The following is a 22,543-nucleotide window of genomic DNA, read 5'->3' as shown; positions in this document are numbered from 1 at the left end:
AAGTTTTTGAGTATATGTGCCTAACTCCATTTTCCCATAAGTCCTATGGTTGCACAATTTCACGATATTGCATTTTTAGTAGCTAGTATGTCACATTATAGCAAAACTGACTACACATGTAAAACAATTAACACATGACCAGCTTACAATGAATGTCAGCAGCTACTATCATCATTACTGAACCTCTTGTGCTAAATAACACTTGCCATTTTTTCTCCAAGCTTTTTCCCAATTATGAATTCATTTTTATCCTCATGCTTTACCTGTAGATTATATTTCTGATAATATATAAAAGAAAATGCAAATCATGGGAAATAATTTGGCCAAGATCATAAAACCAAGTCCCTGGAAGATACTTAAAAGCCTGTTCCTTGCCTTCAAATCTCTTTAAGGAAAAAAATGTATACATAGGTAGTACTTCTAGATCTCCATCCAAACTGTAAAGCAAAGTGTATGGAAGAGCATGGCCATTCAGAAATCAAAGGAAAATGAAACGAGAAGACATTTAATCAGAAAGAATGTTTGAGGAAGTAAATCAGGAACTTAAAAAAGGAAGTGGGGTGAAAGGAGGAAACTTGCAGGAAGGAGACACATCAGTGTCTGGGTCTCAAACTCATGCCTAGAGAGGTTAGGCAAATAATGAGAATGAATAAAATGCCCCAGGGGTGAACAGGTTGTGGTGGGGACTGTGATATACTTAGGTCCCAACCAAAAGGTCAGACTCCAGTGGATTTTAACCAATTCATGACTGAGTAGTAGATTCAGCACCTGATTTTTTTTTCTTTTTTTATTTTATTTTATTTTTTTATTTTTTTGGTTTTATGAAACAGTGTCTCACTATGTAGCCCAACCTGGCCTTAACTCTCCACCCTACTGCCTCTGTTGGGGACTTTTTGGCAGCCCACCTAGCCTAGAAATCAGCTATAACTGGCATGACCCTTGGGTAACCTCCTGAAGAGGAAGATAGCCTTGATAGCCTTTAGGGTTGTAAAACATGGTATACTGTCAATTTAAAAATTTACAACTTTAGGGTTGTAAAACATGGTAAACTGTCAATTAAAAGCTGTAACCTGGGACAGAGCTGTGAGGAATTGCTCATTAGAGCCATGCAAAAGTTCAGGACCGAGATGAAAGGCACCATGCAGAGATAAGCACCAATTCCTGCCTTTCTTTGTCTCCACTTGTAAATAAACTTTCCAAAGCAGGACTCCCTGCTGTTCTTATCTAAACCTTAGGTTTCTATTCCACTACTAGCCCCTCATTTATGGGAGAATGCATTCCTTGTAACCTGATAAGTAAGCCTCTGGTGTTTCCCCAGTTCCCAATAAATAATATTACTCCACCACCAGGATGTGGGCAAGATCAGGATGTGGGCAAGATCAGGAAAATGTGACCCCAGGGGCATTCCTATGCCCATAATGTGACCCCATAGGAATTCCTATGTGACGATGATTGATGCTTTAAAGAGTATAAGACCTGCTTAAACTTTTCTCTCAGGGTCCTTGTTGAAACCTGCTGCGTCAAGCAGCCGGCTAGAAATAAACCTCGCCTTGTGACTTTCTTTGTCTCGAGTGTCCTTTGTCCTCTCAGAAGGTGGTCGGCCTCATACCCTAACACCTCAATCTCCCGAGTACCAGGTATGTACCACCATGCCTGCACCATCTGATTTATTAAGAGAAGCAGAAAACTGAGGTTTAATATAAAATTTCTAGGGTTTTTTTTTTTAAGTTGCGGTTAATTTTTGAATCTGTGAATCATTTAAAATTTTTAAACACTTTTTAAGCAAAAGTAATATGTCTTCAGGCCAGCTAATAATATGCAACCTCCAGGGCCCAGGATTAGCAACCCATGCAAAGAAGTTTGAACACTGATGGACACAAAATATGTTATTTATTGTCAATTTCTGCAAAGACACATTTAAGCAACAAAATATACATTTGTCAACCTTTTAGAATTTGTTTTATACATTAACAAATACAATGTGCTACCATAGCAATAAATTAAATGTACACTATTTACATTACATAGGCAGTCGGGATCTACAAATCACCTCCTCACTAAGAGGAAAGAAAGAAAAGTCATCGTCACAGGGGGTCACTTCCAAGCTACACTTCTTAGGTTCTATCACACAGGAAGAGACATCAGCACTCCCCAAGCTGGAGTGTCAAAGGACAACACCCACAATGAGGGAGAGTTGGCACACATGCTAAGGATGGGCAAGAAGGGTTTCACCCTTCCAAGCGGAAATGTCACAAAATCAAAGACAATGGCAATTAAATTCCAGTCCTCCAGCCAAACACCCTCTCCCCAGGGCTGGTAAGGCACAGGACAAAGCCACTGCCCCAGTAGGGCAAGGCTCAGCTGCCCTTGACCCTAGAGAGTTATCTTTGTCTTCCCCATAGGGCACATGGCCCAGCTAAAAGGAGACGGACGTGGGGTTGGGGTGGACAAGGGGCTGGTGATGAAATTTGGTAGAATGCCCCAGCGCTCCCCTCCCCCCCCACATACACACACACATACCAGGCTGCAGGTACAGCCTTGGCAAACTGTACTGACCTGCCCTTGCCTTTGATAAGGGGTAGCTGGAGGCTAGGGGAGGAGCCACAGGTTCTGAATAGGGCTGTGATGGCCTGCCAGGTCTCTGTTAGCCCCTGCAGCTATAAGATCTACTTGAACCTGTGACTACTCCCCTGCAACAGAGCTGCCTCATTGACAAAGAAATGAAAAAAGTAGTGTTTGACTTGGCACCTTAAAGGGTAAGGGTAGGGAAAATGAAACAGGTTGTGATCCCCCTTGCTCCTTGTTGCTTGAGCCTAGGTTTTTATTAACAACCTCCATTTAAGAATTGGAGAGACTGGGGTCTCAGTGTAGGCGTGTTGCTTAGCATGTACAAGGCTCTGGATTCACTGAAAAAGTGGAGGAGAAGAAGGAGAAAGAGGAGGTGAAGAAGAGGGGAGGAAGCAGGGAAGAGGAGGAGGAGGAGGAACAAGAGGAGGAGGAGAAAAAGGAAGAGGAAGAGAAAAAAACAATCATGGAGAAATGAGTTTTCTTTAACCATTTTATGTCTTAATTTAGAACAAGGGTGGCTAACTGCATCTTTGCCCTGGCCCTGGCTCCATTACTGACTGGAGTTGAAGAACCAAGGTCACTGAGAAGCACTTTGCCCGAATCCCTTTTCCTCCATTTACTCAAGCTGCACCCTAAACCCCAAGGGCCCTTGCTGATCAACCCAAAAGCCCTCCTGATGAAAATCAGCAGTGACTGAGGCCCCACCAGCATCCACTATTGCCAGCACCTCCCAGCCAAAGCCCAGGCCCCAGCCAGCCAGCTTCCTCAAAACCTGAGACCCCAGGAAACACAACCACTTACTCTACCAACCATGTAGCTGGTACAGAAGAAAGGGCCCTGGGTTGCAGCTTCTAGTCCCAACTTTGCCACTTCCTGGCTGAGTGACTTCAAGCAAGTTCGTTCCCCTCACTGGAGCCAAGGTTTCTCATCTGGATGATAACATGGTTAGATGAGATGCTAAAATGGGTCAGAGAATTAGGCATTGAGATGATGCCCTCAAAGCTGAACCATGGAACATTTTCCAAGAAACGCCATTTGACATTCATTTACATAGATAGAAACTCTCGCTAAGAACTTGATCTCAAGCTTTTGTACATGTTTTTAAACCATCAACAGAGCTGGAGGCATCTGAATACCCAACAGCACCTGGAAAGTGTAGCTTCTTCAGTGAGTCAGGTGGTCCCCAGACCCAGAGAGGTGATCAGAGAACCCTTCATGGAGATCACAGTGGAAATCCTCCAAATACTAGCATGAGCACCATCTACACAAGTCTAGTCACAAGGGCTGGGGGGCTTCAGTAAGTCTCCAAACTCCACAGTAATGAAAAGAAAGACATTTTGGATCAGAGTGTGGGAAAACAACCCTCCATGAACCTGAGCTGCTGCCCAATGTCAGAAGAGTAAGGGGAGACTTCTTTTCTCCCTCCCTCTCAGCTCTGGGACAGCAGGCAGGCTGGTAGCACATACTCTAGAAGCCATGGGGTTGGCTTTCTAGAGATGGCAAGGCATGTGTCTCAGATCCTGCCCAGAGCACCCCAACAGCAAACAGAGGGCAGACCTGTCCCTCTTTGGGCTGCCCCTGTGCCTCTCAATTCCTCTGGACACACCCCACCATCCTGTCCACCAGCCCAGAGGCAGGGCAATGCTGGCCCAGAATGTAGGGACTGAAGGGGGAACAGCCAAAACAATGAGAATGGGAATGTGAGGTTCCCAAATATGACAGCATGGTGACATCAGGACCCCAGATCACAACGCAACATGGTACAACCCACCAAGCAACTATAAATACTAGCTACCTAGAGAGGCAAGCTAGAACCCTATAATAGTTTTCAAAGAAAATAGTTTGACCTTTCAAGTTCTTTCAAAACCCAGCCAGCAGAGCACGGCCAAAATCTATAGGCCTCGTTCCAGCAGTGGATGCCGCTACAGTGACTTTTAATAAAAGCTATACAGATATTTTGCTGACCTTCTAACTAGAGAAAATCTTACCAGACTAGTACTTTACGTAAGCATGTTTCCCAAATTGGGTGAAGGGAGAAGTCCCCTCAGCTGGCAAATAAGACCTGGCAAGTGAGTGGAGAGCTAAGGGTCAAAATTTCTCTCTGATGATAACAGCAATGGAGACATAGCTGTATCAGTCCAAAAAAAATGTGTCACATTTTTATGCTTTGGCTTAGAAACAGGTCCAGATCCCTATGTAGATAAAACACCTGGTTGGAACTCTTATCATCTGTAGGAACCCAGTCAGTGTCGCCCCAGCAGCACTGTGCCACCCTGTGCTGGAGGCCCAGGTGCCCTTGAAGCTGCAGGACCTCCAAGGTCTGCTCTTCAGACTGTGTTTGGCTTGGAGGATGCCCTGCAGACTTGGGTGGGTGAAAAAGCCATAAGAGTTGCTCCTTAGGACAAGCTCATCTCAGAGAAGGTGGCTCTGGCAAGGGCTAGGGCACCACCACGTGGTATATTGCTATATCACATGGGGCCTGCAGGAATTCTACAGAAGTGACAAGTGCCTGCTGACCTGCAGTTGGGGATGAGAAGTGGAGGACTGAGGATCAAGTCCCAGTCACCGAGGCAACACTGGGCCTCCTACAGATGCCAGGGACATAAATTGCTGAGGGCTACTGTGTTCCTTCTTCACAACTTAAATTCAACCCTCACACATTGGCCTGACCGGGACCTGCCAAGTCATTCCCTGCCAAACCAATCCCCTTTCACGGAAGCAGTGGATTGAAATAACTATTTCTTCTTTGAACTTCACAATCAGCAGAGACCTGGACCCTGGCCAAACCCTTGGACCCTGAGGTTTTCCCAGCCCTGGCTCATTTGCTCTCCCTGATTCCTGTGCACTCCAGGCTTCCCTTCACTGGAAAAAATATCTACTCAAAGAGAGAATGTCCAAGGCTTCTCCCACAGCAAGGATAATCAGGAGCCCATGAAAGTAAGGCAGGACAAAAAATTACAACTAGAGCCAAGGAAGTATATGGCCTGGTCTCAAACATGCTCTGCTCTGTCTCTGAGCTTCTATGAACCCAAGCCCCATCAAGGGACCCTGGCTGCAGAACAGAACATTCTTGACCTGTGCCAGCAGATGGGTCAAAAGTGCTTAGAAATAGATGGACGTTTTGGAGCTCCACAGATACAGGAGCAATGGAGCCAATTTTCATCAGGACCACCTTGAGGATACTGGTTCCTGGGAAAGAAGCCCCTCCACTGCCACTAAATGCATGGGTGTTGGCAAGAGACCCTGTCACATCCAGGAAGGCACTGCACTGTGAGCAGGGATAGACAGGGTCCCCTTCGCAGTCTTCTTTCGCCTCTGCTCCCCACCTCACCGCCCTGTGTCTCCAGAACAAACAAGCTCCCCAGTATCTCTACTGAGCCCTCAGGACCCAGATCCTCTTGCCCAACTCTCTTTCCCTGCAGACAAAACAAGATGAAAAATGACTCCCACGTCGTCAGGAGGTCAGGAGTATGGGTGCCTCCAGGAATGAGGCCTTGTCCGGAGGTGGGAAGATGCTCGCAGGGTATGCTGGCAAAGAAGCCAGAAGGGCTGTGGCTGGATTGGGACGTGGGACAGATAACTGGTCTGCTGAGCAGGCGGCCAGTGGGGCAGCAGGCCTGTGATGGTCAGAGTAGTGGACGGCACCCCCAAACTGCTAGAATAGGAGCTTTTTGCAGGACAGAATCGGGACTTCCCTGGAGAAGACAAGGAAGAGGGAGACGGTGAACAAGCATTCAGTAAAGGAAGAAAGTGAAAACAAATATTGATGATGTGGTCCTCAAAGAGTTAGGAACACCTCGCCCATGGTTATAAAAGCCCCCTGACTAAGCTATACCTTTGTATTTGACAAGAAGGGTGTCAAATACAAAGGTGCCCAACTTTACACAGCCCTAGAAGTTGGGCATAAGCATTACTTTGATAAACAGAAGTATCTGAAGTTCATTATAGATGATGGAGGTGACATTCCCATTTTCTCTTCTATTTTTTCATAAACAGTTTTAACATAAAGTAGTCTCCACTACACCCTTCCCCTTGGTCCCAACTGTGATTCATACTCCTGAAGCCCTAAGTGAGAAGAGGGTTGGGGGTTCCAATGGGTTTTGGTGACTTCACTAGCAGGAGTTCAGGTCTTTTTTATTTTTTCTTTTTCTTTTTTTTTTTGGCAGTACCGGAGTTTGAACTCAGGGCTTCATACTTGTTAGGCAGGTGCTCTACCACTTGAGCCACACCTCCAGCCCAGGAGTTCAGGTCTTAATGGTGGGAAGTTGACTCATGCCCTGTTCTGCTGAGGCTATATGCCCACTGGGCAGAGACTGGGAGCAGAGATTCACTGGAGGCTGTCCCTCAGTGTTTAGAGGGCAGAGGCATCTCTTCACATGCAGAGAGGATACATCCTAACTTCAAGTCTTGTCAAACACACAAGAAGGAATAGGCTGCGAAACATCAGGGAAACAAAGGGGTAAACTGAGGAATTCCCCCCTTGCCTTCTGGAATCAGACTCCATGGGAGTGGTGTTAATGTACTGTCTTCTCATCCACACAAAGGAATCTGTCCCTTCTTCCCTTTACAAATCTGGATGCTTATTATAGAGGTTTCAGGGATGCTGTCACTGTGTAATCTCCCCAGCTGGCAAAGACTCCCTGGCCATTCTCTGGTCACAAGGCCAGTGCCACCCTGATCTTAAAAGAGCACACTCCCCTCTTGGCCACCCCAAATACTCACTCACTCACCTTAGACAGGGGAAGGACTCCTCTTTCACATTAGTGGCCCTGTTTCAAGAAACATCCATACAAGAGTTTTAAAAAGCAGACAGCAGTTGACTCCACCAGCAGCTTCTGCACACTCAGCTTTCAAAAATCTGGTGAGCTCAGGAAGGGCCCCAGGGCCCCAGGAGCCAACAGATCACAACTCACATCTGGCCATGGCTGTGTCCAAGGGTATGGCTCTAACATGGAAGAAGTAGCAAAGGTGGCTGCAAGCCCCTGCTGCACCATGTGGGGACAGACAGTATTACCCCCAAATCTGGCCAGAACTTTTTTCCCCATATAATATCTGAGATGCACGCTTCCTCTAGTCCATAAGAAAGCAAGCTGGCTTTTGGAGGAGCCTAGAATGTGGTTCATGGGTCTTCCCATGCTGCCCCCACAACAGATTCTTACCGCACTGGAGCTGGCATGGCTGAGCTTATCAAAGCGGAATTTCAGGTTTGACCTCGGGGAGTTTCTGCTTTTGGCATCTACGAAAAGAAGAATGCCATGAAAAAGAGGTAAAGCAATACAAGTCATTCCATCTGAATTGTGAGCACCAGACGGGGAGACCAAGAGAAAGGGGTCTCTGCCTCTCCTCAAGACACACTGGCTGACCAGTACCCACTCACCAAAGATAACATCTAAACCTTTAGAAATGTCATGGGCCAGCTGTTAAACTCAGGTCATTTAAAAAATTAAATTATACAAGCTTCAACAAAGGTAATAAATACAATTCATCGTTTCCTCATTATTTTACCATGTCACACTATTATTTGTGTTTCCACATCTGTTATATCCATCTAGCCAAAACACACTATGGTGGGGGATTGTGCATCTCTTTGCAACCCTGTGCTCAGAGACGTCACAGTGGGGTGGAAGCTTGATATCCACCACAATACGAGCATTTACACCATCAAAATTGGTAAACTACAAATCTAGTGTTTTGTTGTCTAGACTCTTAAGAAACGGAGAAAAGAATATTTTTTAAACTTGAGAATGTGTCGTGCCTGCAGCCATTACATTGTGAGCAGCAGTATAAACACAATAAATATTCTTCCATTATTTGAAAACTATTTTCTGATAGAGGTGCAAGATGGCAGATTGTTGACACCCTATAGCACAGCAGCAACTAACCACCTTGAAAAAGGAAGATCAGAGGACCCCAAAAGGCACAGGGTCCTATAACCAGCAAGAAGCAAAGCCCTCTCTGAATCTGCAAATAGAGAAGCAACTAACCATGGGAAGAATGGGAAGAACAGTATGCAGCTCAACACTCCCGATCCCTGGCCCTGAAGTTTCGATGTGACTCAAGGCTCCATTTCTCTGTGTGATTGGCAGTAGTAAGTCCTGCTTTCCAACACACACAGGAACTCTCTACACTCCCCCCACTACACAATCTGCTACCTTCACCCTGAAATGCCAGGGAAATCAGCACCCCTGTGTAAGAAGGGTCAACGGCTCTGCTGCTCCACAGGTAACAGAACTCACAAGCCAGCAGACTTGGTTCTCCCAAGCTGGCAGCAGAAGCAGTAGACTGTGCTCCTGGAAGCCCTGGCTGACAATCAGGCCCCAGAACTCCCACCGCCTGCAGGCTTGGTTCCCCCAAGCAAGCAGCAGCTACCATGGCTCCTGGTAGCCTGTGCCAGGAAGTAGGCCCCAGGGCTCCTGCTACCCGAAAGCTTGGCTCCCCCCACTGCACTGCTCTCCTGGAGCCCACACCTGGAAAGCAGGCCCCAGAACTCCTGCTGCCTAAAGGCTTGATTCCCCCTTGCCTGCAGCAGCTGCCATGGCTCCTGGAAATCCACACCGCAATGCAAGTAGACTCCAGGGCCTCCACTGCTGGTGGGTACCACATGATTCAAGCTTGCTGGCTTTGCTGCCCCACAGGTACCCTCAACTTGCTAGTCAGTGCCGGGAGCCCACTACCACATACCTAAGTGAACCCCAGGCCCTAGGCTTTGTTATTCTTCTGGCACCAGGGGGCTTCCATCCCCACAGAGCATGGAGGACCACCACTCCCCACTGTCTCTGACAGCAAGAGAGCCCTCACTCCTTGGTCAAAGAGAGAGAATGCCAGGTTCCCCAATGAGGGGAGGTAAGCTATAACTTGCCACTCTGCAGGTGGCATCAGAAGCCCTGTTTCCCCAAGGTACACAGAAGATCAGCATTTCACACTGCGCTTCCCTGCAAGAGAACCACGCCTCTGCTGTCCAAGAGCTGGAATCCCACCTCCTCTGCGAAGTGGCAACCCACTACTCTGCTGGTGGTAGGAGGCCTGCCCCCCACAGTGCACAGAGACCAAGTGCTTCCCACTGTGACTGCAGGAGAGCACTGCAGCTCCCATCAAAGAGCAGGGACTCCAGCCCGTTCACAGAGGGGAAAAAAGAGGTAATCTGCAATACAACAAGAACCTTCCAAGGGGCAACACACACAGCATAACCCTCTCTGAGGAATACTGCTGGAGCTCCAGAAGAAAAAACTCAAACCCCAAATACAGGGGCCCAAGGAATTAAAACCCTAACCAAAAGCAATTCCAGCTGCATAAATCTCAATGCAGAATGAAACAGAAAGACAGCCACTTTCCATGAAAAGCCAACTCTACCACTAAGGAGCTAAACACCTGCATAGAGGAAGAGCTATCAAATAGTAAATTCAGAAAAAAATAATAATAAAAATGATTAAGGACCTCAAAGAAGAAATATAAAAGACCTCAAAGAGGACACAAACAATTAAATGAGCTCAAAGAGAATACAAACAGATGAATGAAATTAAGAAGACTATCCAAGATAAAAAAGAGGAAATCAATAAAGATATGGAAACCCCGAAAAGTAATCAATACCAAAAAAAACTCAATATCCCAAATAAATATCTCAACTGAAAGCTTGGTGAACAGAGTGAAACAAGTTGAAAATAGAGGATCAGGAAAGGAAGACAAAGTAGAGGAATTAGATGAAACAGTAAAAGACCATGAAAGAATGAGAAGAAAATATGAATGGAACATGCAAGATTTCTGGGACACCATGAAAAGACCAAACCTACGAATCATGGGTGTACAAGAAGGAGAGAATATACACACTAAAGGCTTTGACAACCTATTCAATAGAATAATAGCTGAAAACTTCCCTAACCTCGAGAAAGAGAGAGTCACACAGGTGCAGGAGGCTTACAGAAGACCAAACTGTCAGGACCAAAAAAGAAACACCCCCAGATACATCATAATCAAAACATTCAGCAAAATGAATAAAGAAAGAATTCTGAAAGTGGCAAAAGACAGAAGACAGGTCACATATAAAAGTACTAGAATAACAGCAGATTTCTCAACTCAAACTCTAAATGCAAGAAAGTCATGAAAAGACATAATTCAGGCCCTGAAAGAAAGCAACCATCAACCTAGACTAGTCTACCCAGCAAAACTATCCTTCCTAATTGAAGAAGAAATTAAAACCTTCCATAACAAGACAAAACTAAAGGAATTTGTATCTACCAAGCCAGAACTACAGAGGTTACTTAAAGGACTTTTACATATAGAAGAAGAAACTAGAGTGAGACAGGAAGACTCAAGAAAATAAACCCTCTTGAGCAAGCAGAGCAGTAAACAAGGAATAGGTAAAACTAAACAACAGGGGAATAAAAATGACTGGAAACAATAGGCATCTCTTAATTTTAACACTGAATGCAAATGGCCTCAATAACCCAATTAAAAGACGTAGAATAGCAAATTGGGTTAAAAAAACAAGACCAAACTATATGTTGCTTATAAGAAACTCATCTTACTGACAAAAATAAACACTGACTTAGAGTCAAAGGGTGGAAAAAATTTTTCCAAGCAAATGAACCCCATAAACAGTCAGGATCAGACTTACTCATATCTGACAAAATAGACTTCAGACTAAAACGAATCAGAAGAGACAATGAAGGTCACTTCATATTAATGAAAGGAACAATTCATCAAGAGGAAATATCAATCCTTAACATATATGCACAAAACACAGGGGCACCCATCTATATGAAAAAAAAACCCTCTAATGGACCTAAGAACACAGATAGATGCTAACACAGTGACAGTGGGAGACCTGAATACCCTACTCTCACCTATGTATTAACATAGGTCATCCAGACAAAAGAGTAACAAAGGAACTTCAGAGCTACTCCACACATTAGACATGGCTGATATCTACAGAGTATTTCACCCAACAACTAGGCAATACACCTTCTTTTCTGCAGCTCATGGAACTTTCTCCAAAATATATCATAGTTTAGAATACAAAGCAAATCTCAACAAATTCAAGAAAATCAAAATAACCCCTGCCATCATATCAGATCACAACAGAATAACACTAGACCTCAACAACAAAAGAAACCCCAGAAAATATTCAAACACATGGAGACTGAACAACACAAGCTGAAAAACCAATGGGTGACCAAAGTAATAAGGGAAGAAATCAAAAAGTTCCTAGAATCCAATGAAAATGAAAATACAATCTACCAGAATCTGTGGGACACAACCAAGGCCATGCTAAAGGGGAAATTTTATAGCTATAAGTGCCTAATTTAAAAAAAAAAACAGACCTCTCAAATGAACAATCTAAGCTCCTTAAGCTCCTAGGAAAAAAAGATGCACCTTAAGCTCCTAGGAAAAAAAGAAAAAACCAGGAAGGAGGCAGGGGGTAGAGGGGAGGAATGGCCCAAACAATGTATGTACATGTGAGTAAATGAATAAAAAATTTTTTTAAAAAAGGAAAAAAGCCAAACCCAAAACCAGCTGACAGAGAGAAATAATAAAGATCAGGACCAAGATCAATGAGATCAAACCAAAGAAACTACACAAAAAAAAATTAATGAAACAAAAAGTTGGTTCCTTGAAAAGATTAATAAGATAGACAAACCCTTAGCCAACATGACAAAACAGAGGAGAGAAAGACCCAGATTAATAAAATCAGAGATGAAAAGGGGGACATAAACACAAATACTAACAAAATCCAGAGAATCATGAGAGAGTACTTTGAAAACTTATATTCAAGTAAACTGGAAAATCTAGAAGAAATGGAGAAATTCCTAGATGCATATATCCAGCCAAAATTGAACCAAGAAGATATTAACCACCTAAATAGTCCTATTACATGCAATGAAATTTAAATAGTAATGAAGAGTCTCCCTACAAAAATCCCAGGACCTGATGGATTCATGGCCTAATTTTACCAAACCTTTAAAGAAGAGCTAACACCAATACTCCTGAAACTTTTCCAGGAACTAGGAAGGAAAGGAACACTCATTCTATAAAGCCAGCATTATACTCATTCTAAAACCCAATAAAGATATAACCAGAAAAGAAAATTATAGACCAACATCTTTAATAAATATAGATGCAAAGATTCGCAACAAAATACTGGCAAACAGAATTCAACAACATCAAAAATATCACATACCATGACCAGGTCAGTTTCATTCCAGGGATGCAAGGATTGTTCAACATATGTTAATTCATAAACATAATACAGCATATAAACAGAAGCAAGAACAAAAACCATATGATCCTCTCAAAAGAGGTAGAAAAAGCCTTTGACAAAATCGAACACCCTTTCATGATAAAAGCTCTGAAAACAAACTATCCCTATTTGCAGATGACACAATCCTATACCTAAAAGACCCCAAAAACTCTACCAAAAAACTATTAGAAATCATTAACTCTTTCAGCAAAGTAGCAGGATACAAAATAAACATATAGAAATCAGAAGCTTTTCTATATACCAACAATGCACAGACTGAGAAAGAAATAAGGGAAACAATTCCATTTACAGTAGCCTCAAAAACAATAAAGTGCCTCGGAATAAATTTAATGAAAGAAACCAAAGACCTTTTTAATGAAAACTATAAACCATTGCAGAAGACATCAGAAGATGGAAAGACCTTCCAGGCTCATGGATTGGTAGAATCAACATGAAAATGACCATGCTACCAAAAGCAATCCACATGTTCAATGCAATTCCCATGAAAAATTCCAATGACATTCTGCACAGAAATAGAAAAAATAATTGTGAAATAGATACAGAAGCACAAAAGACCTCAAATAGCCAAAGGAATTCTGAGCAAAAAGGCCAATGCTGGAGGCATCACAATACCCGACCTCAAACTATATTACAGAGCCATAACAATAAAAACAGCATGGTATTGGCACTAAAACAGACAGGAAGGCCAACAGATCCAGACATAAACTCATGCATCTATAGCCAACTGATCTTCGACAAAGGAGCCCAAAGCACACGATGGAGAAGACAGCATCTTCAACAAATGCTGCTGGGAAAAATGGATATCCACATGCTGAAGACTGAAATTAGATCCCTGCCTTTCACCCTGTACCAAAATCAACTCAAAGTGGATCAAAGACTTCAATATAATATAAAATAAATAAAAAATATAAGGACTGACACTTCAAAACAACTCCAAGAAGCAGTAGAAAATACACTGAAACCAATAGGAGTAGGGAACAACTTCCTAAACAGAACTCAAAAGGCTCAGCATCTAGGAGAAACAATGAACAAATGGGATTGCATCAAACTAAAGAGCTTCTGTACAGCAAAGGAAACAGTCACCAGACTCAAGAGACTGACCACAGAATGGTAGAAAATCTTTGCCAGCTACTCATCCAATAAGAGCCTAATATCCACAATCTACAGGGAACTCAAAAAAGTTAGCCCCCAAAGAATCAACTTCCCAATAAAGAAAGGCACACATGAATTAAACAGAAAATTCTCAAAGAAAGAGGTACAAATGGCCAGTAAAAATACATGAAGAAGTGTTCAACTTCCCTGCTTATAAAAGAGATGCAAATCAAAACAACACTTAGATTTCATCTCATCCCAGTCAGAATGGCCATAGTCAAGAGTAATAACAACAAATGCTGGCGAGGATGTGGTGAAGCAGGAATCCTTATACACTGCTGGTGGGAATGCAAATTAGTAAAACCACTATGGAAAGCAATATGGAGATTCCTCAAAAAAACTAGAGATAGAACTGCTATATGACCCAGTGATACTGCTCCTGGGCATCTACCCAAAAGAACATAAGACAGGATACAATAGAGACACCTGTACACCGATGTTTATCACAACACTATTCACAATAGCCAAGCTCTGGAAACAACCCAGATACTCTACAACTGAGGAATGGGTCAATGAATTGTGGTATATAGACACAATGGAATATTACTCAGCCACAAGGAATAATGACATGTGGTTTGAAGGTAAATGGATGCAATTGGAGGACATCATGTTAAGTGAAGTTAGCCAGGATTAGAAACACAAAAGATGCATGCTTTCTTTCATATGTGGAAGATAGATCCAAAGATAAACATATACACAAAAACAAGACTGATCATATACAAACGCAGAAGTAGAACATGTTTGTAATAGTGGAACTACTCTACGGAACTCAGGGGAAGAGGGAAAGGAAAAGAGAATGACAGAGCATCAGTAATATCACATACCATACAATGTGAAGGTAGAAGATATAAGGATATGATTGAAAGCTGTTGAAAAATAGGGGTGGGGGGGTAAAGGAAACTAAAGTTCTCAAGCTATTGACATTTGGGGCCATATAATTCTTTGTGGAGGGAAGTGGGCATTTTTAGCAACATCCCTAACCTCCACCCATGAATGCTATTAGGACTCCCCCATCAATTGTGAAATCCCAAAGTATCTTCAGACATAGCAAAGGTCCCCTAAGGAGCAAGACCTTCCCCCCAGGTAAGAACCACTGATCACACTATTGTTTTATTCTAGTTATTTCACAGGCACTTAGGCTAATGGTTCTATGCCTCTTACAAGCATAAGCTCAGTAAATATTCACACAACCAACCTTATGAGGTAGAAACTACTATCCTCTTCCCTTCATAGCTGGCTGAGGCACAAAAGGCTCAGTAACTCGCCCAATGTCACGTCACCAGTGAGTGGCAGATACAAGATTCAGAGGCAGGCTCCAGAGTCCTGTGCTTGCCCCATGCTACGCTCTCCTCCTTGAGAGTGAGACCGGGGTTTTAATTCCTGGGTACCCACAGTGACCGCCAGTGGGTAGACAGGGCCTTTATTCTACCAACTAGAGGGATCCCAGAACCCTGAAAGGCCAAGAACCTCCACTGAACCTCCATTACCAAGCCCAGTAGATTCTACATCCTTAAGATCCTCTCCTGTGGCCCCAACTCCTCTTGCCTCCCTGCTGTGCCCCTGCAGGTATCCAGCCCTGCTCCAGTCCACACCAGTTCCTCAGGTGATATTCCTTTACTTAAGTCTCCAAAGGCTTCCACTGCCAGCAAGATAATGCCCCAAACCCTCACCAGCGTCTTTGGGCAGCTGGCTTATTGTCGCTCTAGCCCCTCTCCTCTCTCACACCTTCCAGGACTCCAGCTGCACAAAATATTGTGAGATTCCAAAACACTGTGCCTCTCATCCCTCCAGCCTTTCCCATGCTATGCCTTCTTACCCTCGTATGGTCAGGATCATGGCTATGAGGGACAGCCCTGGGTATGTGATAGGGAGGATCAAGCAGAAAGTATTCAGCTATCTAACTCCTCCAGTACGGGATCTCCAACAAACCACTCAATTTTCTGAGTCACAGTTTTCCCATATGTAGGGAGAAGATCAGAATATAGATTAAGGTTGGTGGACAGATGGAGTGAGCCAACAGAGCTGAAGGGCCTAACATCTCAGAGCAGGAAAGGAAAATGGCCAGTTTAGCATGCCTAGGCACATGGTGAGGCCTAGCCCCACCCTCCCAGCTACCACTGACCTGTGGGACTCCGGCTCATGATGATGGGGGTGGCAACAGCCCCCAGGCTGGGGCTCTCGCTGCTTGGGGACGGGCTGTAGACAAACACCTCCTGCTTGAAGGGTGAGGTTGTGGATGGCTGGCTGCTCTGGGGAGAGAGGCCAGGTGAGTGAGCCCAGTGTACCACAAGGGTCCCATGCCCAAAAGGACCTCTCTAGACATCCTACTTGGGCCTGCTCTTTCCTTCTGGTGCTTCAACCCTGGCTCCAGGGTCCCTCCAAGAAGGCCCTTGACCCAATTCCATGGGACCCTGACCTCGCTTCTCTCCAGCTAGGGTCCCCATGGCAGGGACACCATCCAGCCTGGCCCTGTCCTTCTATTGCTGCTGTCATGCCCAGAGAGAGCCCTGCTCAGTCAATGCTCCCAGCAAGTGGTAACAACTGCCCGGGCTACCTCTTGCCCAGAGTGCAATTTTAAAATACAAGAGTGTGGTTTCCTGGACCTCAGAGTGCCATCCCCAAGTTGGACAGGGCACACCTACCCCACTGTCACACTCCTCTATGGCCTCGCCCTCTCCTGCGGTGCTACTGAAGCTGCTGGTACTGGAGGAGGAACGGGAGATGTTGGCACGGCCGTTCTCCTTCAACTTTATGAAGGGCCTGCAGGGAACAGGAAGAAGGTGAGTCTTAGTCACATGATACAAGACCCCCTCGGCCCCTGGGCCCTCCTCAGGCAGTGGAGATCTGAGCTTGCCCACAGTGGCTCCCCTGCCTGCTGGGCTTTGTGTTCCAGAGGCAAGAGATGTCACTCTCAGCTTGCCTGGAGGCATAAAGAGCACATTCCAGGACTCAAAATGACAAAAACCATCCTTTCTCTCCCTCTAACTCTCTTACTTCTCTTTGTTGGGGCAGATTTCCGGAGAGCTGGGATTGGATGAGGTCTCAGACTTTATCTCCTGAGAAGATTGTCCACCATCTGGTGTCTTGGGGATGCTGGAGGCACTGTCACTGAGGAAAGGGAAATGAAGTGTGAGGTCCTAGAGGTAGCTCCAAAGTGCCAGGTCCACCCCAGGCCTGAATCAGAACCCTGACTACAGGGTCCAGGGGCCCCCACAAAGCATGGCTGCCAGCACTTCCTTTCCTAATGGAGCCCTGAGACTGCAGTAGACAGCAGAATTTGCTGTTCCTTAAAATAAAGGCTACTCTAGGTTCATAGGTGACAGCCCAGAGCCATCAAACTGGAGCCCTGCTTGATAGCTTCTAGCTAAATTCTACCCTTCACCCAAGCAGCAAAGGAATGGGCCAAAAGAGGGCCCCACAGGGAATGGAGAGGGGTCTGTGCAGGAGACAATTCAACATACAGAGATCTCTGGAAGGTGCCAGGAGACCCACCCACTGTATGACTCTGGGGGACTCCTACATATAGATTATGATACAAACTCTCTGATCCACATGACAAGGCAGCTCTGGGTGCTGGGGAACAAAGCACTACTCTCAGCCCCAGAGTCTAAGACCATGTACCAGTGCCCACCATTTATCCTGTGCCAGCTGTTGGGGACATGATGGCTCTGCCCTCAATACACTTTTTTATAACAGCATTATTAAGATATAATACACATAACCATCTTCTATTTATGTGAACATTTAAATGGCTTTTAGTATATTCACAGAATTGTGTAACCATTCATCACAATCTAATTTTAGAACATTTTTAGACCTCTTAAAAGAAACCCTGGTCCCATTTGCAATCACTGCCCATGTCCCAATTCCCTATGGGCTTGCCTAGTCTGGACATTATATATACATATATATATACACACATACATGTTGTAGCCTTTGCACTGGGTTCTTTCACTAGCATAATGCTCTCAAAGTTCACCTGTGTTGTAGCATACATCAGTACCTCAGTCCTTTTCTATTGCAAAACAATATTTCATTTGATGGATGGACTACATTTTATTTATCGAGTCATCAAGTGATGTTTCTACTTTGGTCTACAATGAATAGCTCTGTAATGAACATCTATTAACTAGCTGTACTGGCTTTTTTCTGGATAATTGCTTTTCAATTCATATACCTAGGGGTAGAATTGCTTTGGTCTTATGGTAACTGTTTAGTCCTCTGAAGACCTGCAAGACTGTTTTCTAAAACATTTTGTATTGTTTTACATTCCCACCAGCAATGAACAAGGGCTCCAATGTCTCCACATCTTCTCTAACACTTGTTATTATTAGTCTTTTTGATCATAGCCACCCTAGAGGTGCTAAGGGCCTCCATGCACTTTTGATGAGGTTGCTAGTGATCTCCTCACTGTCAACCTACATAAGGGTTGGAACCTGTGCTGGACTTGCCTGCACATCTGACACGAATGGAATTTCTTCCGGCCCTCTGCAGCCTATCTTCTCTTCCTTCCCAGCTGTCTTCATCAGCTATTGGTCCTCCACTTGCCCTTGAACACTGGGACTTCACCTATTCATTCATTCAGCTGTCTTTAGGCAGCACCTCTATCCCAACCCTTCCTAACTTTTCTTCTCTAGTCAAGGCCTCTCCAAAATCCAAGAACCGGACATCTCTCTGGGTGGCCCATGAGACTACCATGAGCAAGTTCCAAACACAGCTTTTCATCCTCCTCCATTAGCAGGTAGGCACCACCACACCTGACTACATGCCCTAGCTCAGGGGATGATACCACCACCCAAGGCTATAGGCAGAGAGCTTGAAAACCTGAAAGTCAACCTAAATGTCTTCCTTTCCCTCGCAGGACTGAGAGCTTCTAGAGGGCAGATTATGGCTTTGGGAGCACTCATCTAAGCAGTCAGCACTATGCCCAGCCATGGCAGGCACTCTATAAACACTGTTTGCTAAATTAAAGAGCAAATGGGCTCATCAATCAGAAAGGCAAGTAGTAAAGACAGATTAAATATGATACAAGAGTTGCTAAAAAGAAAACCATAGACCATTCTAGAATTCCATAAGAAGGTTCAATTAACCCTTCCTGGCAGAATCAGGGAAGGCTTCCATGAGAGAGGACATTTGGGGCTGGGAGTATAGCTCAGTAGTAGAGCACTTGCTTAGCATGCATAAGACCCTAGGTTCCATTCCCAGCACCACAAAAAAAAGCAGGGAAGGGGATGGATATTTGAGTGAGCATTGAAACAGAAGGCAAAGAAAGACAAGAACCCAAGCAATGCTTCTAGCCTGGGTCAAATTGCTGCAAAACAACTTTGGAGTTTCATACTGGGAATGACCAAACTGGACTCAGCAGATAACGAGCTGAGTGACTGATGAGAGGTGTGGGTACCTGAAGCGGAGGCTGGAGAGAAGCCATCTCCCAATGCTGAGCAAAGCTCTCCCCATGGTTGTGCACCTGACAGCTGTCAAGAAGGACAGAGGTGACAGACCACTCAGTTGGTAGGTTTGGGGCCCTGACAGTTACCATCGTGTCCGGCTGTCCCCCTGGCCTTCAGAGCCCGTGTGCAGGCGGGGGAAGAGGCCTGACCTCCGCTTGATGGGGCTCCGTGACTGGTTCTTCACCGTCGCTGCCGCCACTGGAGGCTGCCAATGAAACCACCAAAGTGAGTACATACACCCCAGACCCACATCTCCTTCCCTCCCCATCTCTGGTCACCACACAGCTCCTGGTCTGGGGTCGGAGGAACAGAAAACAGAAAGGAGCTGAGACCCTGACATGCGAGTCACTCAGAGCCTCTTTCCTGTGTTCTTAAGCCAAGCCTTTGACCCCAGGTAACAATGCAACAAAGACCAGACTCTTAGAGGACCACAGGCTCAGGGCCACCAGAGGGGAAACTGTATGTTGAGAAGGCTGGGGTGGTTTAGGGGTCACAGACTAAGAACCACAAAGCTAGAGAGCCCCTGGAGTTACCTGCTTCAACCTTTCATTTCACCAACAAAGCAGCTGAGAACCAGAGCGCAAGATTTTATTAAGGTCAACTGCATATCGCTGGCAGGATGAGGACAAGAACACAGGGCTCCTGACTCTCGCTCATTGCTCATGAATAAATGGATGCAGGCAGGAGTCACAAAGAATGAGAGCTGTTGAGTTAGATCCACATCCACTAATGGGCAGCGGGAAGCTGGCCAGGGTTTCTGCTTTGAACACTCACCTAGCCTTACAGGAAGACAACAGAAAGGTAAAAATTTGAGAAAGGAGAGGTGGGAGCCTGGAGCCAATCTTTAGAGCCTGCTAAGTAGGCCTCTATCCCAGGCCTCATTCATGTGCTATGCAACCTTGGATAAATGGCAAAGCTCTCTGAGCCTGTCTCCTTGTCCACAGAATGGAGAAAATTTCCCTGCTCTACTTACTTCATGGGCCTTCTGGGAGGAATAAGACAATAGGTATGAAAATATTTGGAAAATTGAAATAGTTGTGCAAGGCCATTTATAATAAAAATCATTAGTATAATGATGAGTCTGTTCTGTTACTGAAATTTTTCTGTTACTCAGGAAATCCAAGTCCAAAGTTACTTTGCCTTATAAATGAACCAGCTATGTGATTCCTTTGCCTTCCCAGCCCCTGGTGCAAGTCGATCAGGTCCAAGCTCACAGACCTATAGGGCCCTCTCTCCTTGGGAACTGCACACACTGTGATGAAGAGAATAAAATTTAGGTCAGGCAGACCTGCATTCAAATCCACATCTTCAGCTGGATTAGGATACCTCTCTCCCTGTCATGGGCAGGGAAATGTACCCCAGGAACATTTTGCAGGGAAGGCCCAAAGGAGGAGACCTGGTTGTCAAGGAAATTCAGAGAAAAGGACAAGTGGATTTCTAATTCAGGCCAACCTCAGGTGCCACTTGGGATGGAGGCTCCAGAAGACCATTTTCAGGGGCTGGGATGTGGCGCGGGAGGTAGAGCACCTGACTAGCAAGCACAAGATCTTGGGTTCCAACTCCAGTACCACCATAAAAAAAAAGAAAAAAGACCATTTTCACAAAGGCTGAGTCATCCCCCAAGCAGACTCAGACTCCTCTATCATGCAGTTTGGCCTTCTCAAGTTGCCTAGTCCAAGCCTGGGTGGGGACACACTTCCTGCATAAGTTTTGGGGAGACCCTCTGCTGGCTCCATGTGCTGGCCCAGGGCCTGCTGCATTCACCGAGAAGGTGGTCTTGGTGACCTCCATGCTGTTGTGGATGATGCCCCCGCTGAGGCTGCCAGGAATGCTCCCACTATGCAGTTTCCTCTGGCTGCCAACCATGGTCTCCATAGAATGACTGCGCACACGGATGGCCCTCTGCAGAGAGAAACAGGGTTTTATCATCTTACAGGTAAGGAAAGTGAGACACACACCTCAGCATACCTGTGTAACACTAGTCCAGTTACCAACCTCTCTGAGCTACAGTTTCCTCATTAGTAAAGTGAGAATTATATGTTCCATGCAGGATCAGGCTGGGAATTAAACGGGCAGGTGCTAGACTGCACACTAATTCTTTTTTCACAAACTAGGCTTCCTTTCATATACACTGGATACCTTTTTGCTGCCATCCCAAAGTGTGCTTTGTGTAGCTGGGACTACATTCACCCTTGGGGGAAACCACGTGAAGAGCTCCTACTCATACACACATTGAACCCACGTAGAGGCCTCCCTCATGCTTTCAGGGGCTGAAGACACACTTCTGACTCATGGTCTGTATAGCTGCTGAAAGAGGAGATGCCCAGAAGACTGGGCACAGGCATGGGGTTTCAAGGGGCATGGAGCAATTCAAGCCAATGGAGCTTGTGCCCACTTAAGATTATCAAAGAGCAAGGGGCACGTTGGCAAACAGTGAAGTGCCCAGGAGAGGACAACCAGGATGGTCAGTTCCATGACAGTGCATATAAGGACAAGAAGAGCAGCTAAACCACAAGATCACTGAGCCCATGGTGGGGATGGACCTGGGGTGACAGCTACCCCTTCTGGCTTCTCTACAAGTGATACTGCTCTGTGCAGGGCCAAAGGGGAGTGGTGCTAGTGCTTAGAGCTCAGTTCTATCTAGGTCTGTCTATCATCACCATAGGTAATGCTCTCTTTCATCCACGGGTTGTCAAAGATGACATAAGCATTCTAGGAAGGAGAGGATCTCTCCAGTAACTCTCTAAGCCCCTATACCACCACCCTCTGGTCATTCATCCAGTTGCTCAATAACACAATTGGGAAGCAACACCACTTAAGAGTCAAAAGCATAAAGCCTTAGGGTTGCACTGGATTCATAAGGGCCCTCTGCTCCTCAACCCATTAGCTGGGTACCTTGCTCAGTTTATCCAGCTTCTCTGAGACTTATCTGTGAATTCTCCTATAGATGGACCTGAGCTCGGAGCACTAACACCACTCCCCTTTGGTCCCATGTAGAGCAGTATCACCCTGCAAGGAGGCAACTATCATCCCCACCATGGGCTCAGAGATCTTATAATTTAGTTGCTCTTCTCATCCTTACATGAGCATGTCTACATCGCATGCTTGTTATGAGAAT

General features: G+C 45.2%; 1 protein-coding gene across 17 annotated transcripts in view; it reads right to left on the bottom strand.

The window, feature by feature from the left end:
- Positions 1–1,873: 1,873 nt before the first annotated feature.
- The window catches only part of Rap1gap2 (RAP1 GTPase activating protein 2), a 226,847-nt gene continuing 206,177 nt past the window's right edge, over positions 1,874–22,543 (bottom strand). For 15 of the 17 annotated variants that reach the window (XM_074046620.1, XM_074046621.1, XM_074046626.1 and 12 more), the window contains 8 exons: positions 21,190–21,327; positions 19,512–19,630; positions 16,970–17,083; positions 16,618–16,735; positions 16,098–16,224; positions 7,728–7,804; positions 7,299–7,337; positions 1,874–6,263 (listed from right to left, as the gene is read on the bottom strand). In XM_074046620.1, the coding sequence (XP_073902721.1) occupies positions 7,329–7,337; positions 7,728–7,804; positions 16,098–16,224; positions 16,618–16,735; positions 16,970–17,083; positions 19,512–19,630; positions 21,190–21,327 (702 nt within the window). In that variant the 3' untranslated portion in view covers positions 1,874–6,263; positions 7,299–7,328. The remainder of the gene's footprint in view (positions 6,264–7,298; positions 7,338–7,727; positions 7,805–16,097; positions 16,225–16,617; positions 16,736–16,969; positions 17,084–19,511; positions 19,631–21,189; positions 21,328–22,543) is intronic. The other 2 variants (XR_012438714.1, XR_012438715.1) reach the window with 2 other exon arrangements.

Source organism: Castor canadensis, chromosome 11, assembly GCF_047511655.1.
Source record: "Castor canadensis chromosome 11, mCasCan1.hap1v2, whole genome shotgun sequence".
NCBI classification, from domain to species: Eukaryota; Metazoa; Chordata; class Mammalia; order Rodentia; family Castoridae; genus Castor; species Castor canadensis.
The sequence above is the reverse complement of the archived record's forward strand: the minus strand, read 5'-3'. Positions and strand labels throughout refer to the sequence as shown.